Here is a 22025-nt window from a genome sequence, read left to right as displayed (position 1 = left end):
ACCCATTAGGTTACCACTTATTCTATATACTTTTTCCATCACTGACGGTTGTGTTAACGTAAGGCTAGGGCAAGGAGGTAGAAACCAGTTTATACAAGTAATGCTTCCGCTTTCGTGCTAATGTCTTCCACATCAGGTATGTTTTCAGTATGTTCTCTTCTTATAAGATTATTGTATTCAAGATCCTGATATTCATTAAGTTAATCTTTCATGTGGCATCAGAGCCTGAATATTTGAACCGATAATCTTCGCAGAAGAAAGACTATATTATGCTGAATGTATAATAATGCTAATGGTATTGCCGCTTTCAAAATCACGTTACCATGCCGGCAATGATTCACTGTTTATAAAAAGGGATTAGACGTTTTTGCTGTCTCTATTGATTTGCCCTATGATAATGTCTACTTCAGTTTTCTTTTATGTAGCATCTAAAGTTTAGAGGCCATCCATAAAGCATTAATTCCGGCTAATGGTGGCTGATAAAGAAAGAATGCTACCGAAGTGTTTATACTGGGAATTAAAACCTGTGGTACTATATTATTAATAATCTCACGACTGAAGTACTACCTTTTTTAATGTTTGGTCTCTCGATTAATTTTTTCTTTTTGGTATCCATTTAAAGTTCAACACGTATGTTTAGTTTTATTTTTTATTTGGATGCCATAAAAGGGGTGTTCTATTCCAACCTTTTAAACCCATAATGAAAAAAGTTTTAGTTGCTTAATTGAGTTAGAGTTGGACTCTTAACTGTTTACTTTAGGCCATAAAGTGATTTTGTTCTGAGCTATTTAAAGAATTTGGGTCATTAAGTTATTGATAAAGCTATTATTGTTGATTTTATATATGTGTTTAAAGCTATATAGTTTGTTAGCCCCCAAAGTGGCAAACTAGAATGTTTAATGTCGACCCATACATTATCTCCATGTTAATTTTATGCACGTATTATGTTTATATAGCTTGTTAGTCACCAAAATGGCCGAACTAGATTGTTTATGAATTTTACATGCATAAAGTTATTAATTGTTTATATTATGTACGTGATTATGGTTTTATATTTTGTTAGTCACCAAAGTGGTCAAACTAGAATGTTTAAAATGTACGTACATAAGTTGTGTATTTATTTTATGCATGTATTAATGTCTATATAGTTTGTTGGTCATCAAAGTGGTCAAACTAGTATGTTTGTGAAAGACGTGCATATATAAATATTGTCGTTTGTCCATTAAAGTAATGAAATGTCTTTTATTGAAAATAAATAGATAAATTGACTTTCACTATTGCTAGAACTTATGGATTTACCCAAAGGTGAATCAATTATTCTATGAGTAGTGAACATAATGAGGTAAATTAATACTCTTTAATCAAATATGTATTGTATATCAAAAGATGTCTTATATGTTTGATTGAAGTGTCGTAGTATCACCCAAAGGAGAATTACGATATACTTTTATTGTTTGCTGAATCCATATTATTGTATCTCTATTTTGCATCTATTCCTCTTCAACCGCTTACTTCATCTGTTACTGCGTTCAACGGATTGAACTTCTCTGAGTGGCATGAACAAGTCCAGTTCCACTTAGGTGTGATGAATCTTGACTTGGCTCTACTTAAAAAGAAAAAGAAAACCTATTGTTATTACTGATACAAGCAGTGAGGATGAGAAGCCCTTCCATAAAGCATGGGAACACTCTAACAGATTGAGCCTTATGTTTATGCGAATGACTATTGCCAACAAAAGAGTACTATTCCACAGACAGAAAGTGCCAGGGAATACCTGGAGTTTGTGGAAGAATGTTTTCACTCTGCTGACAAATCTCTCGCCGGTACACTAATGGTTGAACTCAAGACCATGAAGTTTGATAGGTCGCGTAGTATGTAAAATCATATCATCTAGATGACTGATATTGCAGCAAGACATCAAACCTTGGGGATGAAGGCAAATGACACCTTCTTGATTCAGTTTATTCTGAACTCACTGCCTCTTGAGTATGGACAATTCGAAATTAACTACTCTTAAGATTAAGTAGAATTTTAGTGAATTGTCTAGTATATTTATTCAGGAGGTACCAAGACTTAAGAAACAAGGAAGTCATTCTATTAACCTCATGGGTCAAGAAGCTGGTAAAGGACTTAAAGTGAAGGCCAACAAGTTAAAGAAGAAGAAAGCAACCTGCTAAAGTTCAACAGGATGCTCATAAGGAACTCAAGGCAGATGTGTGTTGTTTCTGTAGAAAGGAAGGGCACTATCAGAAAGATTGCCTGAAACGTAAAATTTGATTCAAAAAGAAAGGGATTCATTATGATCCAAACCCAAATCCAAATAAGAATTTCTTATTCATCAAGAATCGTATAAAGATTCCAATTGACGGCATAAGGACTTAATGTTTGATCTTGGAGACTGGGCATCACCTTTATCTATTACAAACTCCTTATATTCCTTCAATTTTAGAAATTTGATTTCTCTTTCAAGACTTGATGTTTTGGATTTGACTTTTAGGTTGGATATGGATGTTTCAATTTATATAAGAATACCATTCTTTATGATTTTGGTGTTCTTATTGACGGTTTATATAAATTGAAACTCGATAATGTTTTTCTGAATTCTTTCTTGCTCTTCATCAAAATGTTGGAATTAAACGTAGTTCACTAGATGAAAGTTCTGCTTCCTTGTGGCACAGATTTTGGATCATATATCCAAAGAAAGGTTAGAAAGATTAGTAAAGAATGAGATTCTCTCAAATCTAGATTTTACCGATCTTGATATATGTTTGGATTGCATTAAGGGAAAGCAAACCAAGCACACTAAGAAAGGCGCCACAAGAAGCACCCAGCTTCTTGAAATTATACATACCAATATTTGCGGACCCTTTAATGTTCCATCTTTTGATGGAGAAAAAATATTTTATCACTTTTATCGATGATTTTTCACGTTATGGATATGTCCATTTGCTGAAAGAAAAATCTTAAGCAACGGATGCCCTCAAAGTATACATCGATGAGGTTGAAAGGCAATTGGATAGAAAGGTAAAAATCATTAGGTCAGATAGATAGAGATGGTGAATATTATGAAAAATATAACGAATGTCCATGTCCATTTATAAAGTTCCCCGAGGAACATGGCATATGTGCACAATATACCATGCCAGTAACACCTTAACAAAATGAGGTTGTAGAAAGGCGTAATCGAACACTTATGAATATGGTTAGGAGTATGATAAGTAATTCCTCATTACCCAAATATTTGTGGATTTATGCTCTTAGTACCGTTGTGTATTTATTAAATAGGATTCCTAGTAAGGCAGTTCAAAAGACTCCTTTTGAATTGTGGAATGGAAGGAAATCCAGTTTAAGGCACATGCATGTTCTGGGATGCCCAGCGGAGGCTAGAATTTATAATCCACATGAAAAGAAATTGGATTCTCGAACAGTAAGTGGTTACTTTATTGTTTATCCAGAGAAATATAAAGGGTATGGGTTTTACTGTCCAAACTATAGCTCAAGAATTGTTGAAATCGGTAATGCAAGATTCATTGAAAATGGTGAAGTTAGAGGGAGTGTTGAATGGTGAATGTTCCATTGCGCATGAATGTGCTTACTTCCACACCAATAACAAATATTGTTCATGTTGTCGAAGAATATTTTGAAAATACAGAACAACATTTGAATGAAACACTCTAGAAAGGAACTAACTCACGAATATCTGACACAAATGAGCCACAAAGAATGCCATTAAAAAGATCGGCTATTCAAGATGATTACATGGTTTGCAAGAGTCAGATTTTAACATTAGACTTATAAAGATCCGATTTATTTTTCATAAGCCATAGAAAGTACTGAGTCTTATAAATGAATTGATGCCACGAAAGGAGAGTTACAATCCATGGATACGACAAAGTCTGAGATCTTGTTAAATTGCCAGAAAGTTATAAAAGAATCGATTGTAAATGGGTCTTTAAGACCAAACGTGATTCAAATGGAAATATCGAATGATATAAAGTCAGACTTGTTCCCAAGGGTTATACTCAGAAAGGAGACCTTGATTATAAAGAGACCTTTTCACCGGTCTCAAAGAAAGACTCGTTAAGAATTATTATGGCTTTGGTGTTATTATGGCTTTAGTGGCTCATTATGATTTACAGTTACACCAAATGAATGTGAAAACTGTCTTTCTTAATGGAGACCTCAAGGAGGAAGTTTATATGGACCAACCAGAGGGTTTCAAAATTAAAGGAAAAGGTCAGATGGTGTGTTTATGAAATGAGTCAATGTACGGGCTTAAATATATCTCATGACTATGGTATATTAAGTTTAATAATACTGTAGTATCTTTTGGATTTAATAAAAGTATCGATAATCGGTGAATATACCAGAAGATCAGTGGGAGTATGTTTATATTTTAACCCATATGTTGATAATATATAATTTGTTGCTAATGATTTGGTGATTTTGCATGAAAGTTCTCTCAAAGAATTTTTGAAAGAAAGATACAAGTGAGACATCCTTTTAACACGAATGAAACATTTCTTGATAAGTCATATTCCTTGATGGGTTGTCTCAGAAATTGTCTCTCTTAAACCTCTAGAGAGATTGCATAAGTATTCACCTATAATTTATCACTTAAAAGATGCATAAAGTGTTGTGGTACCCGAAATTAACAAATGATACATGTTTATGTATATGAGATCCAATATAATGACAGTTGATTGGATACTCGGATTCAGTTTTATCAATATTTTGACAGTTAAAAATAACAAATAAAATCACACTTAAATATTTGTTCCTATATGTGAAGGAACAATGGTGTGAAATAATGTTAAGCAAATTGTCATTGTATTACCATTCATGGAAGTGAAATTTGTGACATTATGTTTGAAGTCACTATTCATGTTTATGTTTGTAGAATTTTATTTCAGGACTTGGAGTTGTCGACGCCATTACCAAGCCGCTGAAACTTATGATGATTAGTCTGCAGTAGTTTTCTTCTAAGAATGACAAGTACTCTAGAGGTACCAAACTTATGAATTAAAAGTACTTTGTCAATAAAGAGAAGATTCAGAAACAAAGAGTGTCTATTAAAATGATCTCATGATTGTAGATCTATTAATGAAGGTTTACAACCAAAAACATTTAGAGAATATGTACATATAATGAGTCTTGGTTGTACTTATGACTGATGTACTTATGATATTTGACACTCTGAGCTCAATTATATGTTTCTGATATACATTAATGAATTTCCTGTTTCTCCTGATGGTGTACACATTATTGTTTTGAGATATTACATGATGAGTCTTCGTGAGACATTATTGTGGACCATAATGTTAAATGTTTTATAGCTTATGAACCTAGTGTGATAAGTTGCTAATGTTGTAGTATATGGAAGGGAGTATGTAGCACAAAATTATGTATAACCGCCATAACTCGCATTAGTGGTTTGTCATATTATGGTATGTATGATGGACATTGTAGAAGAGATTTATTTTATGCGCTACTAATGTTTTATGTCATTTGATTAGTATTATGTGATCATTGGGCCAAGTGGGAGAATGTTAGAATTTTATTAATTCTAATATGTGGCCTAATTAATGTAAAGCCCATGACTAATATTTAATGAAAAATAAATCTTGTCTGTTAGATCGGTTACTTGAAGGACGTAACAGATTAAGTCTCAACTCCTATAAATTAGTCCTGCCTCCACCCATTAGAGTTACCACTTATTCTAGATACTTTTTCCATCACTGACGGCTGTGGTAACGTAAGGCTAGGGCAAGGAGGTAGAAACCAGTTTATACAAGTAATGCTTCCGTTTTCGTGCTAATGTCTTCCACATCAGGTATGTTTTCGGTATGTTCTCTTCTTGTAAGATTATTGTGTTCAAGATCCTGATATTCATTAAAGTTCTGCTTTCATGAACATCTACAAGTGGAATCTCATAACAATATCTTGGAGAGGCGGAAGGAGAATAAGAAGCGATTATATTTTGATTATATGCAGAGAGTTATTATCTCCTAAATATTACTTACTTAGAGTGCCTTAATTTCAAATAGTGTTGAAACAGTTGCTGGTTTTTGTGAGCCCCAGTAAATGTTGCAATTTGTCAAAATCGTCTAAAAATTTAAAAATTACAGAACTAAACCAAAATATAAGCATGCAGAGTGCAGACACCTCTAAACTTGCAATGTCTCAACGAAAGTATTCAGAATTTTAACTTGATTAATTCAACCAATAAAGTAGAGGTGTACATGGATCGGATTGGTTCAGGTTTTTCAAATATCAAATTAAACTAATTGTATCGGAGTTTTAAATCTATAAACCAAACTGAATCAACAAAAGTCGGATTTTCTCGGGTTTCTTGATTTTCTTGGGTTTTTTCGGAGAGCTCTTAATACATAATATATATTTTTTACTTCAAATGTTTTTTTAGTCCTAGTAAGATACAACTATATAATTAGGGTGTTTCTTAAGAAAATAACACAAAATGTAATATGAATGATGACATCGGAATGAAATATTCAACAACAAAAATAATGAAATCGCATAAAATAAATATTGCTAATTAATAAGTCATAATAAAAAATGATCATAATCTAAAAATATAAAGTCATGCTAAAATAAGTACAGCTAATAAGTATTAATTAAATGACAAAGAAAAAATAAAATTAAGTTATATATTTTCACTGTCTAAACCAATGCAAAACTAAAGAATAAATGTCATACATTATTGTCATTCCTAGTGTTTGAATTGAATTTCTTTTGTTAGCATTAGTTGTAACATCCCGTAAATCCGAATTAGGTATAAATGTATGAATCTAGTATAAAGGTGATATTTTAGCTATACGAATCTATTTGGGATGAACTCGGGTGATAAACAGTCGTTTTGAAGTCAAACCAAAAAGTGAAGTTCTTAAGGTCTTCTAAATTCGTCTAAGTCTAGGACAGTCTATACTTATGGCCTGTTCTCGGGCACTTACGTTTGGAATTTGTGAAAACTTCCTTCTTAAAAGTTATAGCCCTTTGAAATACCTTTCCAACGGTATGTTATGGGGGTCAAGGGGACATCTGTACAAAAAGTTATGGTTATTTTACTGAAGGATTACAGAGCAGTCCGTTCACTGATCATGTTATACGAACTTGTTATACGGCCCATATAATTTTATACGGACCGTATAACTTGTCCGTGCTTCATGACGCTTCAAATCCACGTTCTGTTCAGCCATGATAAAATATGGTCATATTATACGGACCGTATAATATGTTCATATAACTTCCGCCTCACTTTTGTATAAATTCAAGACTTGAGTTCTTTTATTCATTATTCACAATTACAAGCCCTAGCAACAATCCAAAACATCTAGGTAAGTCAATCCAAACCCTTTCAACTCAATTCTAACATATACTTTAATAATCCAAGCAAGAAATCATTGTTCATAAACTAGGGTTTTCAAGAAAATCCATCTCAAGGTTCAAGAATTCAAGATTTTGGAAATCTTCTTCAAAATTAAAATCTTTAATTCAAGTTTGGAGCATTACCCGGTATATAGAGTTACTATCTACGTGTGGGAACATCATTGTTCTTCCCCACACCTCATAAATTATGATTCTCTACGAAAACTAGGATTTTCTATACCATGCTCATGACAACCCTAGGTCCATGTCCATGATTATATTATGTATGAATTGCTATTATTCTATCGTTGTGTTCTTAATAACTCCATATGATTATTGAGAATCAGTCCATAATCCATGAAAACCCATATCTTGTATTCCATGGGTTCATGCATGCATGTTTTTAACTAAGAATGATTATTTTATGAATATCCTACATGTCTACAAGTTTTCATGCAACTATATTATATAATTATTTTCATGCTATGATACAAGATACATACATGCTAAATACAAGTTATTTCATGAAACCATGTTTACAAGTTATTTCATGAAACCATATTTACAAGTTATTTCGTGAAATCATGATTACAAGTTATTTCGTGAAACCATGTTTACAAGTTATTTCATGAAACCATGTTTATAAGCTATTTCATGAAACCATGTTTACAAGTTAATTCACGAAAATCATGGGCTTCTTAGCCAATTATATCATGTTCATGTTTTTGGATATATATATATATATATATATATATATATATGAGTTGCACGAATTACCGAGAAGGCTCAGATAGCCTGAAACTACATAGCCATCGTAGGACAAGGATCGCTCCGCCCAGTTAGGACGGTATCTTAATTTTACACTGAATGGATCCATCAGGTACGTTACCACCTTATACCCTGGCAAGGTATGGGGGCTCTGCTGGTCCGGCGAGGTACCAGACTCCACGTATCCACGTGGTGATATCACGTGTCGGTTTATGAAATGCTCTCCCTACTTACCATGTTTTACTCATATTATATATATATATATATACCCATGCTCATGCTCATGTTCATGTCCAGGTTTTCAGTTTCAGTTCTTATCATGTTATTCCATGATAACATGTTATTTCTTTGAGTTGCTTTACATACCAGTACATTCAATGTGTTGACGTCCCCTTTTATTGCCCGGGGGCCTGCATTTCACGATGCAGGTACGTATTTACAGGACGCCGCATCTGCTCAGTAGGATTTTCTCGTATCAGCTCATTGGTGAGCCCCATCTCATTCGGGGTTTAGTCAGTTATCTTTATTTTACTAGTCATGCAGTTTTAGGTATGCTGGGGGGCCTTGTCCCGGCAAGTACGTTTTCCAGTCAAGATTCACGATTAGAGGTTTCATAGACTAGTCAGTATAGTTATGTTAGACATGCAAGGTGTTTAGCCATCTTTGGCTCAACTCATGTTATTTCCGCATTTATGATTCAAACAAGTATTTCATTAAATTATTATGACATCACATGTTTTATAAAAGCTCATCACGTTCATGCTATATTTCCGCTCATGTATGCCTCATGATGATTCAGCAAGCCATGTGGTTCGCTCGGTCACATGCAGTATGGCACCGAGTGTCGTGTTTCGCCCAGGTCATGGTTCGGGGCGTGACATTAGTATTGATTTGATTTTGGTTTGGGCTTTATTTGAGTTACACATCTGTGGGCTATAAAACACATAGTCAAGCTTAAAATAATATATTAAAAGACAAAACCTATGAAAAAAAATAATACAAATAAATATTTTTATGTATAGAATATTTTTAAAAATTGTATATATGTAATGTCGGATTGGTTTGGTTCGGTTTGACCTTTTTTAATTAAAATCAGACCAAACCAAACCAATTATGATCGGTTTTTTTTCCAATACCAAACTAAGTCAAACCAAACCACTAGTCAAGTTTCTTTCTCGGTTTGATTCGGATTATCAATTGGTGCGGTTTGTCGGTTTTCTTTGTACACCCTTACAGGCATAAAGTTCTTAGATTCATTATATTTTAAAATTATGAATTCAAATTTAATATTTATTAAAAAAATCATATATATAATTCTTCATATCGAAAACACTCGACTCAAATGACCTTCCCTTGTACGAGTCATGTCTAGTTACACTACATAGACTACATTTTTTGGGAATAAATCTTATGACAAGGAAATAGAGAGATTGATGGTGATATCACACATCCTATTAGTGCAGGATGGATGAAATGTAAGCTCGCTTTCTGAGTCTTGTGTCATAAGAAGGTGCCACCAAAACTCAAAGACAAGTTTTACAGGGTGGTGGTTAGGCCAACTATGTTAGGTGGGGCGGAGTGTTGGTTAGTCAAGAACTCTCACGTTCAGAAGATGAAAGTTGCGGAAATGAGGATGTTGCGATGGATGTGTGGCATACTAGCATGGAGAGGATTAGGAATGAAGTTATTAGGGACAAGGTGGGAGTGGCCTCGGTGGAGAACAAGATACGGGAAGTGAGGTTGAGATGGTTTGGACATGTGAAAAGGAGAGGCACGGATGCTCTAGTGCGAAGGTGTGAGAGGTTGGCATGTACGGCTTCAGGAGAGGTAGAGATAGGCCGAAGAAGTATTGGGGAGAAGTGATTAGAAAGGACATGACGTAGTTCCAGCATACCGAGGACATGACCTTAAATAAGAGGTTATGGAGGACACAGATGAGAATAGAAGGTTAATAGGTCGTTGAGCGCTGTCCAGCTTAGCCTTTTCATACTAGGAGTCGCCTTACTCTTATAGTTCTTGTCGTTGGATTTTTGCTACCTTACTCCTGTAGTTTCTTGTCCTTCGATTTTTGCTACTATCTATTGTTGCTTGTACTTCGCTTATCGTTTAACTTGGTAGTTACCGCGCTTTTTTCCAGACAGCTTTATTCATGCTTGTATAGTATTCTGTCATAGTATTTTTTTTTTCCATACTGACCCCACTTTGTAAGATTGACATATAGCTACTCCCAGAGTGGCGAATGTTAACTGCAAATCCCTAATAGCATTTCCAAAGTACGAGTAAAAAGATTGGACGATATTAGAGGATCTCTGATATCGTCTATCTCCAATCTCAAAGTAACGCCTTGTAAGGGTTGTTTTAACTGCACGACTGCATAAGACAAAAAGATTTGCCTCATCACCTCATACTTCACCAACTTTACAACCAAACAAGTCCCCACTCCTGCACCTACATAACATTCCAATCGCCATTTTTGTACAGCCCTTTCTTTTCTGTTTCTTCGTTAATAAAAAACAACTAGGCATCAACATATCATATAATCATTTTCTCACCGAAAAAACCCTCAGTTTTGTTTTCCCTTTCCTTTTAACCCGAGGATTTTGCGGTTGGCAAAAAGGTCTGCAGAATGCAGTAGACAAACATAAATACTACAAGGATGCCGTTGAAATATGACCAGTCTTACAGAAAATGAAACAAACAAGCCATGAATGAGAGTTCCTCTCAGATGAAAGAAATCATATTATCTAAGACAAAGCTCACTGGAACACAAGACTGCAATAGAGGCTCTCCCCATAAAGAGATAACCCATTTAAAATGACTAAAATAGATACAAAAACTTTCAACCAAAATGAGATCCCTCCGACTAGACCTAACTTGCTGGGGGTAAGCTTCTACATCTCAACTTTCTCTCATCATTTCTTGGCTACGAGTTCCTCAATCAAGTCAGCAGCATCTTGAACTGTTGCAATAGTTTGTGCATTCTCTTCTTCCACAGTGATTCCAAACGCCTCCTCAAGTCCCATGACAATCTCAACCTGGACATGAACGACAATATCAATAACAAAGTCCATTAGAGCAGAATTTACACAATTCAGAAATGACAAATCAGCTGCATTCCAAAATATGAATAAACTATTGGAGGTTCAAATACTAGATGAGAAAAGAAAACAAGCAGCTAAAGCTACCTTATTATATAGCTTAGGATGTCTTAGTAGCAGAAAATAAGAAAAAAACTTGGCATCTCTCGTATACTAAGGTTATACCAGCATTTTATCTATATTTTAAGATGTTCAGGTTGATCATTTCTAAAAATTCTGGTAACAATTTACATACAGGAGTAGGTAGTCCCACTTTCTAAAGGAAAGCACCATTCTACCTTTACATTCCTTCAATACCACATAATCATTAGGGTTCTAAATATGTTAGATGAATCCCATATCGGGACACTTGTAATGGTTTCAAGGGCCATTTTGATCAACAAAACGTTGCAGGACTTGGCACTGCAAAATTTTGTTCTAAACTCAACTTACCGTGTCAAGAGAATCAGCACCAAGTGCTGTAAATTTTGACTCTCCGTTGACTACTTTATCACCGGGAAGAGCCAGTTGTTTCTTCACAATTTCACACACTTTGTCAACTGTCTCTGGTTTAGCCTGCACATGTACAATTCTTAATTGTTAATTAGTAGCATGGGACTGCTGAATCATTGATCTCTTAAAACAATTAAACAAAAAAATATAGCACCAAGCCAACCAATTTAAACATGCATCACTTGTGATATAACGAGAAATGCTAATCTCCCCTCACAAGAAAAAACAATATTTGAACAGCCTGGATTAGAACTCTGATAAAAGAAAGCAGAAACATACTGCACAGTTAATGCTGAAGCGGCGAGAAGCTGGCTTCAATCTGAGGGAAGGGAAGCTTATTCCCTTGATAGAAAGGGAGGAGGTCTTCAAATATGCCTGAGCGATTCAACAGAAGAAGCTCAGTTAGAGACACAACACATCAAATACAGAGGAAAAGTAAAACACAGATAGAAGATTGTATAAAGCTTAATGATTTTTTATTTTGTAGAAAAGGTTGAAAATTATGAAAAACCCCACACTTTCTAAATGAGACAACGGACTTCCGTTTCCAGTAGCGTTTCATTCATATCTTTGCTTAAGCGATTTCATGAAAGCTTTGGTTTTTAATAACTTGATCAACCATAGTTGAAAAAGAAAGTTTCAAACTCACAAAAGGAGATAAAAAGAACATGCACTGTATTCTAATTCTCTTAAGATTTAGAGTACAAACTCAAATGGTGAAGCAGCAAATGAAAATCTTTCACAACTATCATAAACAGATCTAATAGAAAGATTTGAAAAAAGATATAAGCAAAACAACAAGGACCAGATTTGAAAAAACCATCTGCAAGGACAACGAAGACATTTACTATAAAAAAAAATTGTGCAAAATCAGATCTTTTTATCACCAAAAGAATCTTTCAAACAAATTCACATCAAGGGACAGTCTATTCCCAAATAAATCATAAAAAAGACACAAAAAAAATGACTAATAGAAGTGCAAAATCAAGACATTTCATCACCAAAATGAATTCCGAAAACAAATCGTTAGGACACATAATAACAAGATCCAAAACATTTTAAAACACATCATCACGAAACTAGGAAAAAAATGAAGTTTTTTCACACATAAGCATTAACACACCAGCACCTCAAATTTACACAACTTATTAACACAAATACAACATCAAAAATAAATCAAGAAAATCACAAAGATGAAAAACCAAAATAAGATTTCAAACACAACAAAAGGGACTAATTCTAAACAGAAAAAAAAGAGAGTAGATTTAAGAGTGAAAATATACCTGGTTGGGCTTGAAAGAGGAGCATGAAAGGGAAGAGATGGCAAAGGAAGAAGCAGCCATTGATGATGATGAGATCTAAAAGAGAAAGAAAGAATGGATCTGAGAGGAAAGTGGCGGAGAACACAAAGATGGACAGCTAAAAATGATACTAGTAGTAAAAAGGGTATGGACGAGTGGTTTGGTTTTATAGACCCTTTTTTGTTGTTGGGTTTTCAGATCATAGTTCCTCCGCTGCTTTGGTACTATCGACATTTTGGACCATTTGGTTTAACTTCTCTAAAATACCAATTCTCTGAAAAAATAATATTAAAACTTCTTATTTCACTCACACAATTTTGGAAAATTACAGGGGTTTGGTTTAAAAAAAACAATAGGAAAAGATCTTTTGCAGAAAAAGACAGTTTGGATGAAAAATTTCTCTCTTTTTTCTTTTGCAAAAAGAAAACGGGATATTTCCAAAACATTTACGTCACTAGCCCAATATACAATATTATATTTGACAGATAATTACTATACATATTGTATCAACTTTGTATAAAGTATATAAAAGGTGTTTATACATAAATATAAGTTAAACCGTGCATTTATACACAAAGTATGGTTTACGTGGCGTAAATATTTTGAGTCCAGAACCAAAATGACTCAATAAAAAACCAAGTGAATCAAAATACCCCAATAAAAAAAAAACAGTTACAAAACTATCTCTAGCGCAGTAAAATACTGCGCTAAAGTTTTTTTTTTTTGTATAGCGCATTAAAATACTGCGCTATAGCGAGCACTAAAAAAAAATTGGTAAACTTTTTTTTTTTTGCAACACTTAGTGTGTTTTTTCATAATTTGACCAACGATTAGTCGTGTGTCAAGACTCCGAAACGTCAATATTTTATATGGAACCTGATATTTTTTTCTGCGTACAATAATGTAGGCTCAATACATCAAGGATACGTAGACGTTCGGATCGTCATTTTAGGGGTTGAAAAGGTGCCCGAAGTAAGTTTTGTTTGAAAAAAAACTTAATGTTTGACTGTAAGGTTATTTTAGTCAACTTTATATGTCGAGAAAATTAGTCAGCTTTATTTTCAAAAATTGAAACTACAGAAGTGAAATTGACATTCACAGCTACATTACCCTGAGATTTTTACGTTGAAATCTATTGCGTATCATCATATTATAAGTAAATAAAACTGAAAATTCCACACCAATTTGAGGGAAAATTGAAATTGAATGGGATAAAAGGCGTTTTTTTAAAAATCGGCTCGGTCAAACCGCCTTACGGCCGTTTGTCCGCATAGATCTCGGAAAAATACCCAAAATCAAAAAAAAAAAAAATCGCGTAAATTAGACGTCCGAGTGCAAAGTTATGACTATCTAAAGTTTAACCACTTTACAACTAGTTTTTCTCCATATATTTTTAAATACTTTTTTATCAAATTGAATTAGCTTTATATTCAAAATAAAGTTATGTCTTGATTAAAAAATAACACGCTTAAATTAAAATCTTAAAAAATAAAACACTTAAACCTAAAATTTTCAAACAAAACTTACTTCGGGTACCTTTTCAACTCCTAAAACGACGATCCGAACGCTTATGTATCCTTGATGTATTGAGCCTACATTATAGTACGCAGAAAAAAAGTCAGGTTCTAAGTCTTGATACACGATTAATCGTTGGTCAAAGTATGGAAAAGAGAACTCTAATTGTTGCAAAAAAAAGATTTATTAAAATAAGATGTTGCGATCTTTTTATGAAAAAAAAATAATAAGTGTTTCTTAAGTGTGTTATTTTTTAATGCGTAACTTTATTTCGAATATGTTGCAAAAAGAAATCGCGTAAATCGGATGTCGAGCGCAAAAAATTGTGTATATTCGAAATAAAATTACGCATTAAAAATATCACACTTAAATCTAAAACCTTAAAATAAAAATCTTTAAGCTAATGACAATAAGTCTTCAAATAAAAATGGACGTCTATGTATATAGAACACTTAAACCTAAAGTTTTCAAACAAAACTTACTTCGGGCACCTTTTCAACCCCTAAAATGACGATCCGAATGTTTATGTATCCTTGATGTATTGAGCCTATATTATTGTACGCAGAAAAAAATATCAGGTTCTATATAAAATATTGATGTTTCGGAGTCTTGACACACGACTAATCATTGGTCAATGTATGGAAAAAACACTAAGTGTTACAAAAAAAAAAAGTTGGCCAAAAGTTTTTTCAAACAAAACTTACTTCGGGCATCTTTTCAACCCCTAAAATGACTATCCGAACGTCTACGTATCCTTGATGTATTGGGACACAGAAAAAAATATCAGGTTCTATAAAATATTGACGTTTAGGAGTCTTGACACACGACTAATCGTTGGTCAAATTATGAAAAAAACACTAAGTGTTACAAACAAAAAAAAAATTGGCCAAAAGTTTTTTCAAACAAAACTTACTTCGGACACCTTTTCAACCCCTAAAATGACGATCCGAACGTCTACGTATCCTTGATGTATTGAGCCTACATTATTGTACGCAAAAAAAAAATATCAGGTTCTATATAAAATATTGACGTTTCGGAGTCTTGACACACGACTAATCGTTGGTCAAAGTATGAAAAAACACACTAAGTGTTGCAAAAAAAAAAGTTTACCAAATTTTTTTTTTAGTGCTCGCTATAGCGCAGTATTTTATTGCGCTATACAAAAAAAAAAACTTTAGCGTAGTAAATACTCGCTAAAGCAGTTAACGGCTCCGTCTCCATGAACTGCTTTAGCGCAGTATTTTACTGCGGTAAAGGTAGTTTTGTAACTTTTTTTTTTGTTGGGATATTTTGGTTCACTTGGATTTTTATTGAGTCATTTTGATTCCGGCCTCAAATATTTTCAACAAAAGACATGGAGCGTAATATTCCCAAAATCTCTCCCTCAAAATTGGTCAAGTGCACAAATAGCAGTATTTAGAACCGTTATTTAAAGAATAACCGAAATTTATAAAATTCATAAAATTTAAACAATTCAGAAGTAATTTCAGACATGTGAAATCGCAGTTGAAAAATCACTTATTTGAAACTTCAGATATATAGGTCTAAAGTTGGGGACCGTCAACATTTGCACATGGCATATGCAGTTCTAACCAAAAGGTCTGAAGTTGAGCACTGTAAAACCAAATTTCATACCTCAAATATCATTGGAGCAACATGTCGAACACGTTATAAGCAGAATCCAATCCACCTTGTTTGGATAGATGGGTTCATATGACCTCCTCCAACTTCTGAAATTATATAGCTGCATTCTCTAAAATTTGCTTCAATCCCTTACCATGATTATGACATAAAAAATTTCACAAAACTTTTATCAACACTATCGCTCAGAATTTGAAAAAATGTCAAATATCCTATAATATAGACTCAAGTATTAACGTTAGCATTATCCGAAATAGGTTTTGATAAATGAGCACTGATTAAATGGAAGAGAGTTAGAAATTCATACTTGGAATTTTTAGGTTGCGGATTAAAAATGGGGAGAATGGAAAGTAAGGAGGAAAAGGCAGCAGCAACAAAAACAATGCTTTTGTTTAAAGTTTCCCTCCGCAGGCTAAAGTTTAAATACTCTAAAAAGTAGTTAGGCTTAAATATGGGAGCTCAAATTGGTATCTGGTGCAATTCTGCTTTAACTTTTAACCAAATACACCAAAAATAACGGAAAAACTTTTTAATGCAAAGAAAATGGCCGAAGTGCACACATAGGAAATTTGAGGACCCACTATTAATACAGAGACAAAATTCATACCATTTTGTAAGTTTGGCCGCTATAAAAAATCTTTTTTTTTTTGCGCGGATTGCCCTTCATTTGGGGTGATATTTAATTTTTGTCCTTCAAATTTGCGATCTTTAAATTTTGTCCCTCAAATTGGCGGTCTTTAACTTTTGCCCTCTGCCTTTGCAAAGGCAGAGGACAAAAATTAAAGACCGCCAATTTGAGGGATAAAAATGAAAGACCACCCCAGCGAAGGACAATACTGCAAATTGCCCCTGTAACATCAACTCCGGACTCAGGGTCTTAACCTGGGCTCAAATTGGCGGTCTTTAACTTTTGCCCTCTGCCTTTGCAAAGGCAGAGGACAAAAATTAAAGACTGCCAATTTGAGGGATAAAAATGAAAGACCACCCCCAGCGAAGGACAATACTGCAAATTGCCCCTATAACATCAACTCCGGACTCAGGGTCTTAACCTGGGCTTGCCAAAGCCTATTTCAAGACTCATATATTTGAAGTTTGCACTGCCAAAACTAATTACAAACCGAAATGTCTGAAGTTGGCATAGCCCCAATATGAAGTTGATTATTTAATTATGGATGATTAATTTCTGAATATCATATTCTAGAGCCCCTTTGTCATATTTTTTATTTAAAAGCTCGTCGGTCATATGGCTCATGAAAGAGATCATTGGGTGACAATGTCCTAAAGCTAAAAGTCCTGCTGCATTGTCTTGAGTAAAATGTTGAGTAGGATATGCCTATGCCGTCTTCTCTTTTCTGCATTTTTCTTGTTTCTTCTAAACATTAACACTGATTTGTATATTGTTGGGATATATCTATTGATTATGTATTTGGATATAATATTTATTAGAGAATAATTATTTATTTAATTTTTAATAAAGATTTAAATAGATCATGTATTCGTCGGTGTGTCAGTTTACTTATATAGTAGATTTAGTGTATAGAGTTTTAGCTTATATACGCAAGATTAAATTGTCTATTCTTATAAGTATAAAGTTTATGTTCACAATCTAAGATGAAAATTGGACAAGCTATCGGTATGATTGTAGCACAAGATTAACTATAATTTATCTTAATTATGAGTACGATATAGTTCTGACTTCTTGTGTTAGTACATTTTGTATCTATTAAACAGTCACAAGTAGAGATGAGTATTTTATACTGACTTAATAAACTAATTCTCTAGTCCATAAATGTATTTATACTCTTAATCTTGATATGGTTATTATTAGTTGTGTATATCGTTTATTGTTTTGATTTATTAAAAATCGAGATTCTTTTATGGGTCAATATGCCTGATAAATTAGATGATAACAATATACATTGGTGGAGTAATAGCTAGTTGATGGAATCCACGTCTCGGTCTAGAGATTGATGATACACCTTAATGAAAGCTTATAAATTTTCATGCGCAAACCCTGCAGATGAATTTTATATCCGGCATATGAAATAAGTTAAGCGAAAGTCTAAAGGAAATAATAAATAAATTAACAGTAATTTACTTTAATAGATTAGTATCTAAATCTTAACATGGGAGTTACATAAGATTTAATGCAAGAATTTTGAAATGAATTGAGGAGTGAAATTACGAATTTTTAGTGGAATAATTCATAATTTATTATGATCGAATTAATTCAAATAGTTTGAATTAATTTCATAATAGGAAGCCTCGTTAATTAAATTATGTGGTTCCTGATGTGCTCGAATAATTACGAATTAAATGAAATATGATTCTCGGTGGAAAAGGAAGACCTGGCAGGTTTGAGAATTGTGGCTACATAAATGGTCTTATTCCATCAAGGAGGCTGAGCTTGTTTCATAGAAATTTGCTTGTAGGTTTGGATATACAGTCTGCACCAATTGTCATACAATCATAGTGATAGTATGTACTAGACTGTTAAATCTCATTTTTCTCATGCTTGATTGTGTTCTTTTTTAATGATAGTTGGAACTGCATGTATCATAAACTTCAACATTGGCCTATAATCAGCCTTGCACCAATTGCTTATCATGTATGGTAAACATCGTCCCACCAGTTGTATACCTGCAAAATTAGCAAACATTCTCCATAGTTTTAAGGTTGTAGGAGGTTAGAAAAATGTGGGATAATGTCTCCTGCTTAGGAGCTATGCAATATCAACATTTGGATGGTAAACATACTCCTCTCCTACACAGTATCTCATCCACAAGTATCATAAACTTACATGCTCTCCATAATAGGAAAGAGAACTTGAATGGTAAATATTTTCTCCAACTTCTCCTCCTTGTATCGCACATAGTCCACAACACTTTTGACAAAAAAAATCCCATTCTTTTCAAGTAACCACCATCTTCTATCTACATTTGCATACGATCAGGAGGTGGAATGTTATGCACAACATGCTGCACATAGTCTTCAGGTCAAAGCCTGAGAATCTCATCCTTTTGTATTAGCAAACTGATTAACTTCTATTTCCTCTACAGTCCTCAGGCAAAACATGATATAAAGTTCCTTGGTTGGTCCCGTTATCAAACCAAAAGCTAGAGTCACCTCTCTTGATTTGCCACCAGATCTGATGTTCAACCAGTTCTCTCACTGCAACCAGTGTCTTCCATATAGGTGATGCCCCTTTGGCTTGTGCTATAACTAGATGCATCTTTTCGTAGTATTTGTTGATCATAAAGGAACTCCAAAAGGAAGGTTTAATTCTCACATTCCACCACAATTTACAAAAGAGTGCACTTGATACTTCAAAGAGTGATCTAAAACTCAGTTCCCCTTCCTCCTTTGGCAAAGTTAAGCTATACCATTTTAGCCAGTGTACACCTTTGTTGTCCATTAAACTACACCAAAAAAACTTAGTGAATATGTTATACATGTCTTATGAAACATTTAGGGCGATTGATTCCAGATAAAAAGTATACTGGTACACTTTGGAGTACATGAGTGATTAGAGTTGTTCTCCAAGCATATGATAATAACTTTCCCTGCCATGCTTAAACTCTTTTGGCTCTCTTTTTGACCACTGCATCATAATGTGAGATCTTGTAAACACCGGGAAGCCAAGATATGTGAAAGGAAAGTACCTTTTTTATTTTAGTAATCTGTTTCAACCTTGAAACTAGACTTCTATGAACTTTCTCATGCATAAAGAAGACACTTTTGTTTAGATTCACCAACTGACCTGATGCTTTCTCATATCTAGCAATTACCTGCATAATCAACTTCAATAATTTCTTATTAGCAGATACAAAATGTATTGTATCATCAGCATATGAGAGATGGTTTATCTTTGGACACCGCTGTAGCATATCAAATCCACAAAATTAGAATTTTCATATACTGCATTTAACTCCGTAGATAGTGCCTCTGCTGCTAGAATAAATAAAGTAGGTGACAAAGGATCACCTTGCTTCACTTCCCTTGAGGACTTGAAAAATCTATATGTCCATTCAGTAACACAGAATACCAGTTGTTAGATAATAGCCTATATACCATGTCAATAAGCACCTCACTGAATCCAAATTTTCTGAGAATTTTGGCGAGGAACAACTAAAAAACTGTCATATGCTTTTGTCATATCTAGTTTAACTACCACTTTAGCAGATTTAGTTCTTATTATAGTATCTCTAATAATTTCATGAGCAAGCAACACATTTTCCATTATACTTCTACCTTTCATAAAGACTGACTGATCTATGAAAATCAGATGTGGAAGCAATTCACCAATCTGTCATATATGAAGCATTCTAGACAAGATCTTATTAATAAAATTACTTAAATTGATTAGCCTCATATCAATGAAAGTTCGTACCTGTTCGTTCTTTAGAATAAGAACCAAGTTTGTCTGTGTAATGAACCATGGTAATTCTTGCCCCAAAAAAAAGCCTTAATCATGTCAACAATGTCCACCTTGATTATCTCCCGGTATGTTTGAAAGAACAAGCATGTAAAAGCATCCGGTCCATAAACACTTTCACCATTTAATGTAAAAACAACCTCCGTGCAGATTGAAGAGACACAATACACTTCTTTTTCTCCTTCAATAATTTTTGTTAATTATATATTGAGTTTAGCAAGTTCTTCAATTTGAATTGGTATTGTGTAAATGAGCTTCTCAGAAGTTCTGTTGGATCAAAAACATATTTTAAAGGTCAGTGTGCCCAATTGGTGGAGAAGTTTAAAAGTCTACTCTTTTACTAGATAACTAAGGTAAATTAGTCTAAGGAATCAAATGGTAAAGCTAGTGCTTTTTTTTTTTTTTAAACCATTAGGTGTTTAGTATTTATGGCGTGGCTTGAGTAATTTAAATTTGTACTATGTAGAGCCTATTAAAGAGAAAAATGTTTTCTAGTGGAAATTTCTCCATCTTGAGTCTCAAATGTTACACCACTGGTTAAGGGCGAATTCCTATACATCCTATAACATTCCTCGATGACATAAAACTACTCACAATAAGAAAGGTCTTAGAATATTTGAAAAAAAAAAAAATACTACCTCTGGTCCACTTGTCACATTTTTGGTTTACACGTCCCTTAAGAAACTATGTGTTTTGACTATCATACCCTTATTTATTATTTTTAATCATTTAGAATGTTAATCTCTCTTCAATAAATATTCTCTCTTAATCTCTCTTTACTTATGTTTCCTATGCTAATTAGTCAATGTTTATTACTTCTACGAATAATTATTACTAGCTTAAAATGGGAAGAATGTACTCAATTATATCTTAATTTTCTAATATGGCAATTATTTTGAACCATCTATTTGAGGACAAGTGAAATGGACTAGATGGAGTACTTCCAGGTTCTAGGTACTTGTAGGAATGAAAAACAGGTTGTGCCAAGATTAGTAGGTAGTGGTAAGGCATGGTAGGAGAACTAATTAATGTTAATTGTGCACGTTTTTAATTTTCAACAACCAGAATTTTCTTGTGCACATTTCCCTTTGTTAAAGTTGGATGGCCTAACGCCCATTCATGCACATCACTTTCCGATAGATACTTTTGAGAACATGGAAAATCATATGTTTTCTATCTAGCCTCTTGTAAAACAGGAAAAGAAGAATTGAAGAAAGTGACACAACCACTATCCAACAACCAGAACTTGAATCTTTAAAGCTAGCTTTTGAGATTATATTTATATTTATTTTCAGATTCCGCGTTTGTATACACGCATCAAAATTTACACACATATTATATAAGATTTCAATGAAAGTTTTATACGATCTCCTAACATGTGGCTACTTG

The 22025-nt window shown here is 33.7% G+C and overlaps 1 protein-coding gene and 2 long non-coding RNA genes across 5 annotated transcripts; all 3 read right to left on the bottom strand.

The window, feature by feature from the left end:
- Positions 1-10800: 10800 nt before the first annotated feature.
- On the bottom strand, positions 10801-13253 carry LOC132626862 (acyl carrier protein 1, chloroplastic-like). The gene is made up of 4 exons (XM_060341877.1): positions 13028-13253; positions 12024-12119; positions 11685-11807; positions 10801-11189 (listed from the first exon to the last, which is right to left on the bottom strand). Exons 1-4 carry the CDS (start codon positions 13085-13087, stop codon positions 11067-11069), a joined length of 402 nt encoding a protein of 133 aa, XP_060197860.1. The 5' UTR covers positions 13088-13253; the 3' UTR covers positions 10801-11066.
- Positions 13254-14164: 911 nt separating this feature from the next.
- Positions 14165-16664, bottom strand: LOC132621562 (uncharacterized). 2 transcript variants are annotated; one of them, XR_009575556.1, is made up of 3 exons: positions 16509-16664; positions 16196-16304; positions 14165-14637 (listed from the first exon to the last, which is right to left on the bottom strand). It is a non-coding gene; the product is annotated as an uncharacterized LOC132621562 (long non-coding RNA). The 2 variants fall into 2 exon arrangements; XR_009575555.1 differs by lacking the exon at positions 14165-14637 and adding an exon at positions 15446-15538.
- Positions 16665-18898: 2234 nt separating this feature from the next.
- Positions 18899-21260, bottom strand: LOC132626861 (uncharacterized). 2 transcript variants are annotated; one of them, XR_009577688.1, is made up of 2 exons: positions 20592-21260; positions 18899-20001 (listed from the first exon to the last, which is right to left on the bottom strand). It is a non-coding gene; the product is annotated as an uncharacterized LOC132626861 (long non-coding RNA). The 2 variants fall into 2 exon arrangements; XR_009577689.1 differs by having other exon boundaries at positions 18899-19989.
- Positions 21261-22025: the final 765 nt, after the last annotated feature.

Source organism: Lycium barbarum, chromosome 2, assembly GCF_019175385.1.
Source record: "Lycium barbarum isolate Lr01 chromosome 2, ASM1917538v2, whole genome shotgun sequence".
In the NCBI taxonomy this organism is placed as follows: Eukaryota; Viridiplantae; Streptophyta; class Magnoliopsida; order Solanales; family Solanaceae; genus Lycium; species Lycium barbarum.
This window is presented reverse-complemented; position numbering and strand designations above follow the sequence as displayed.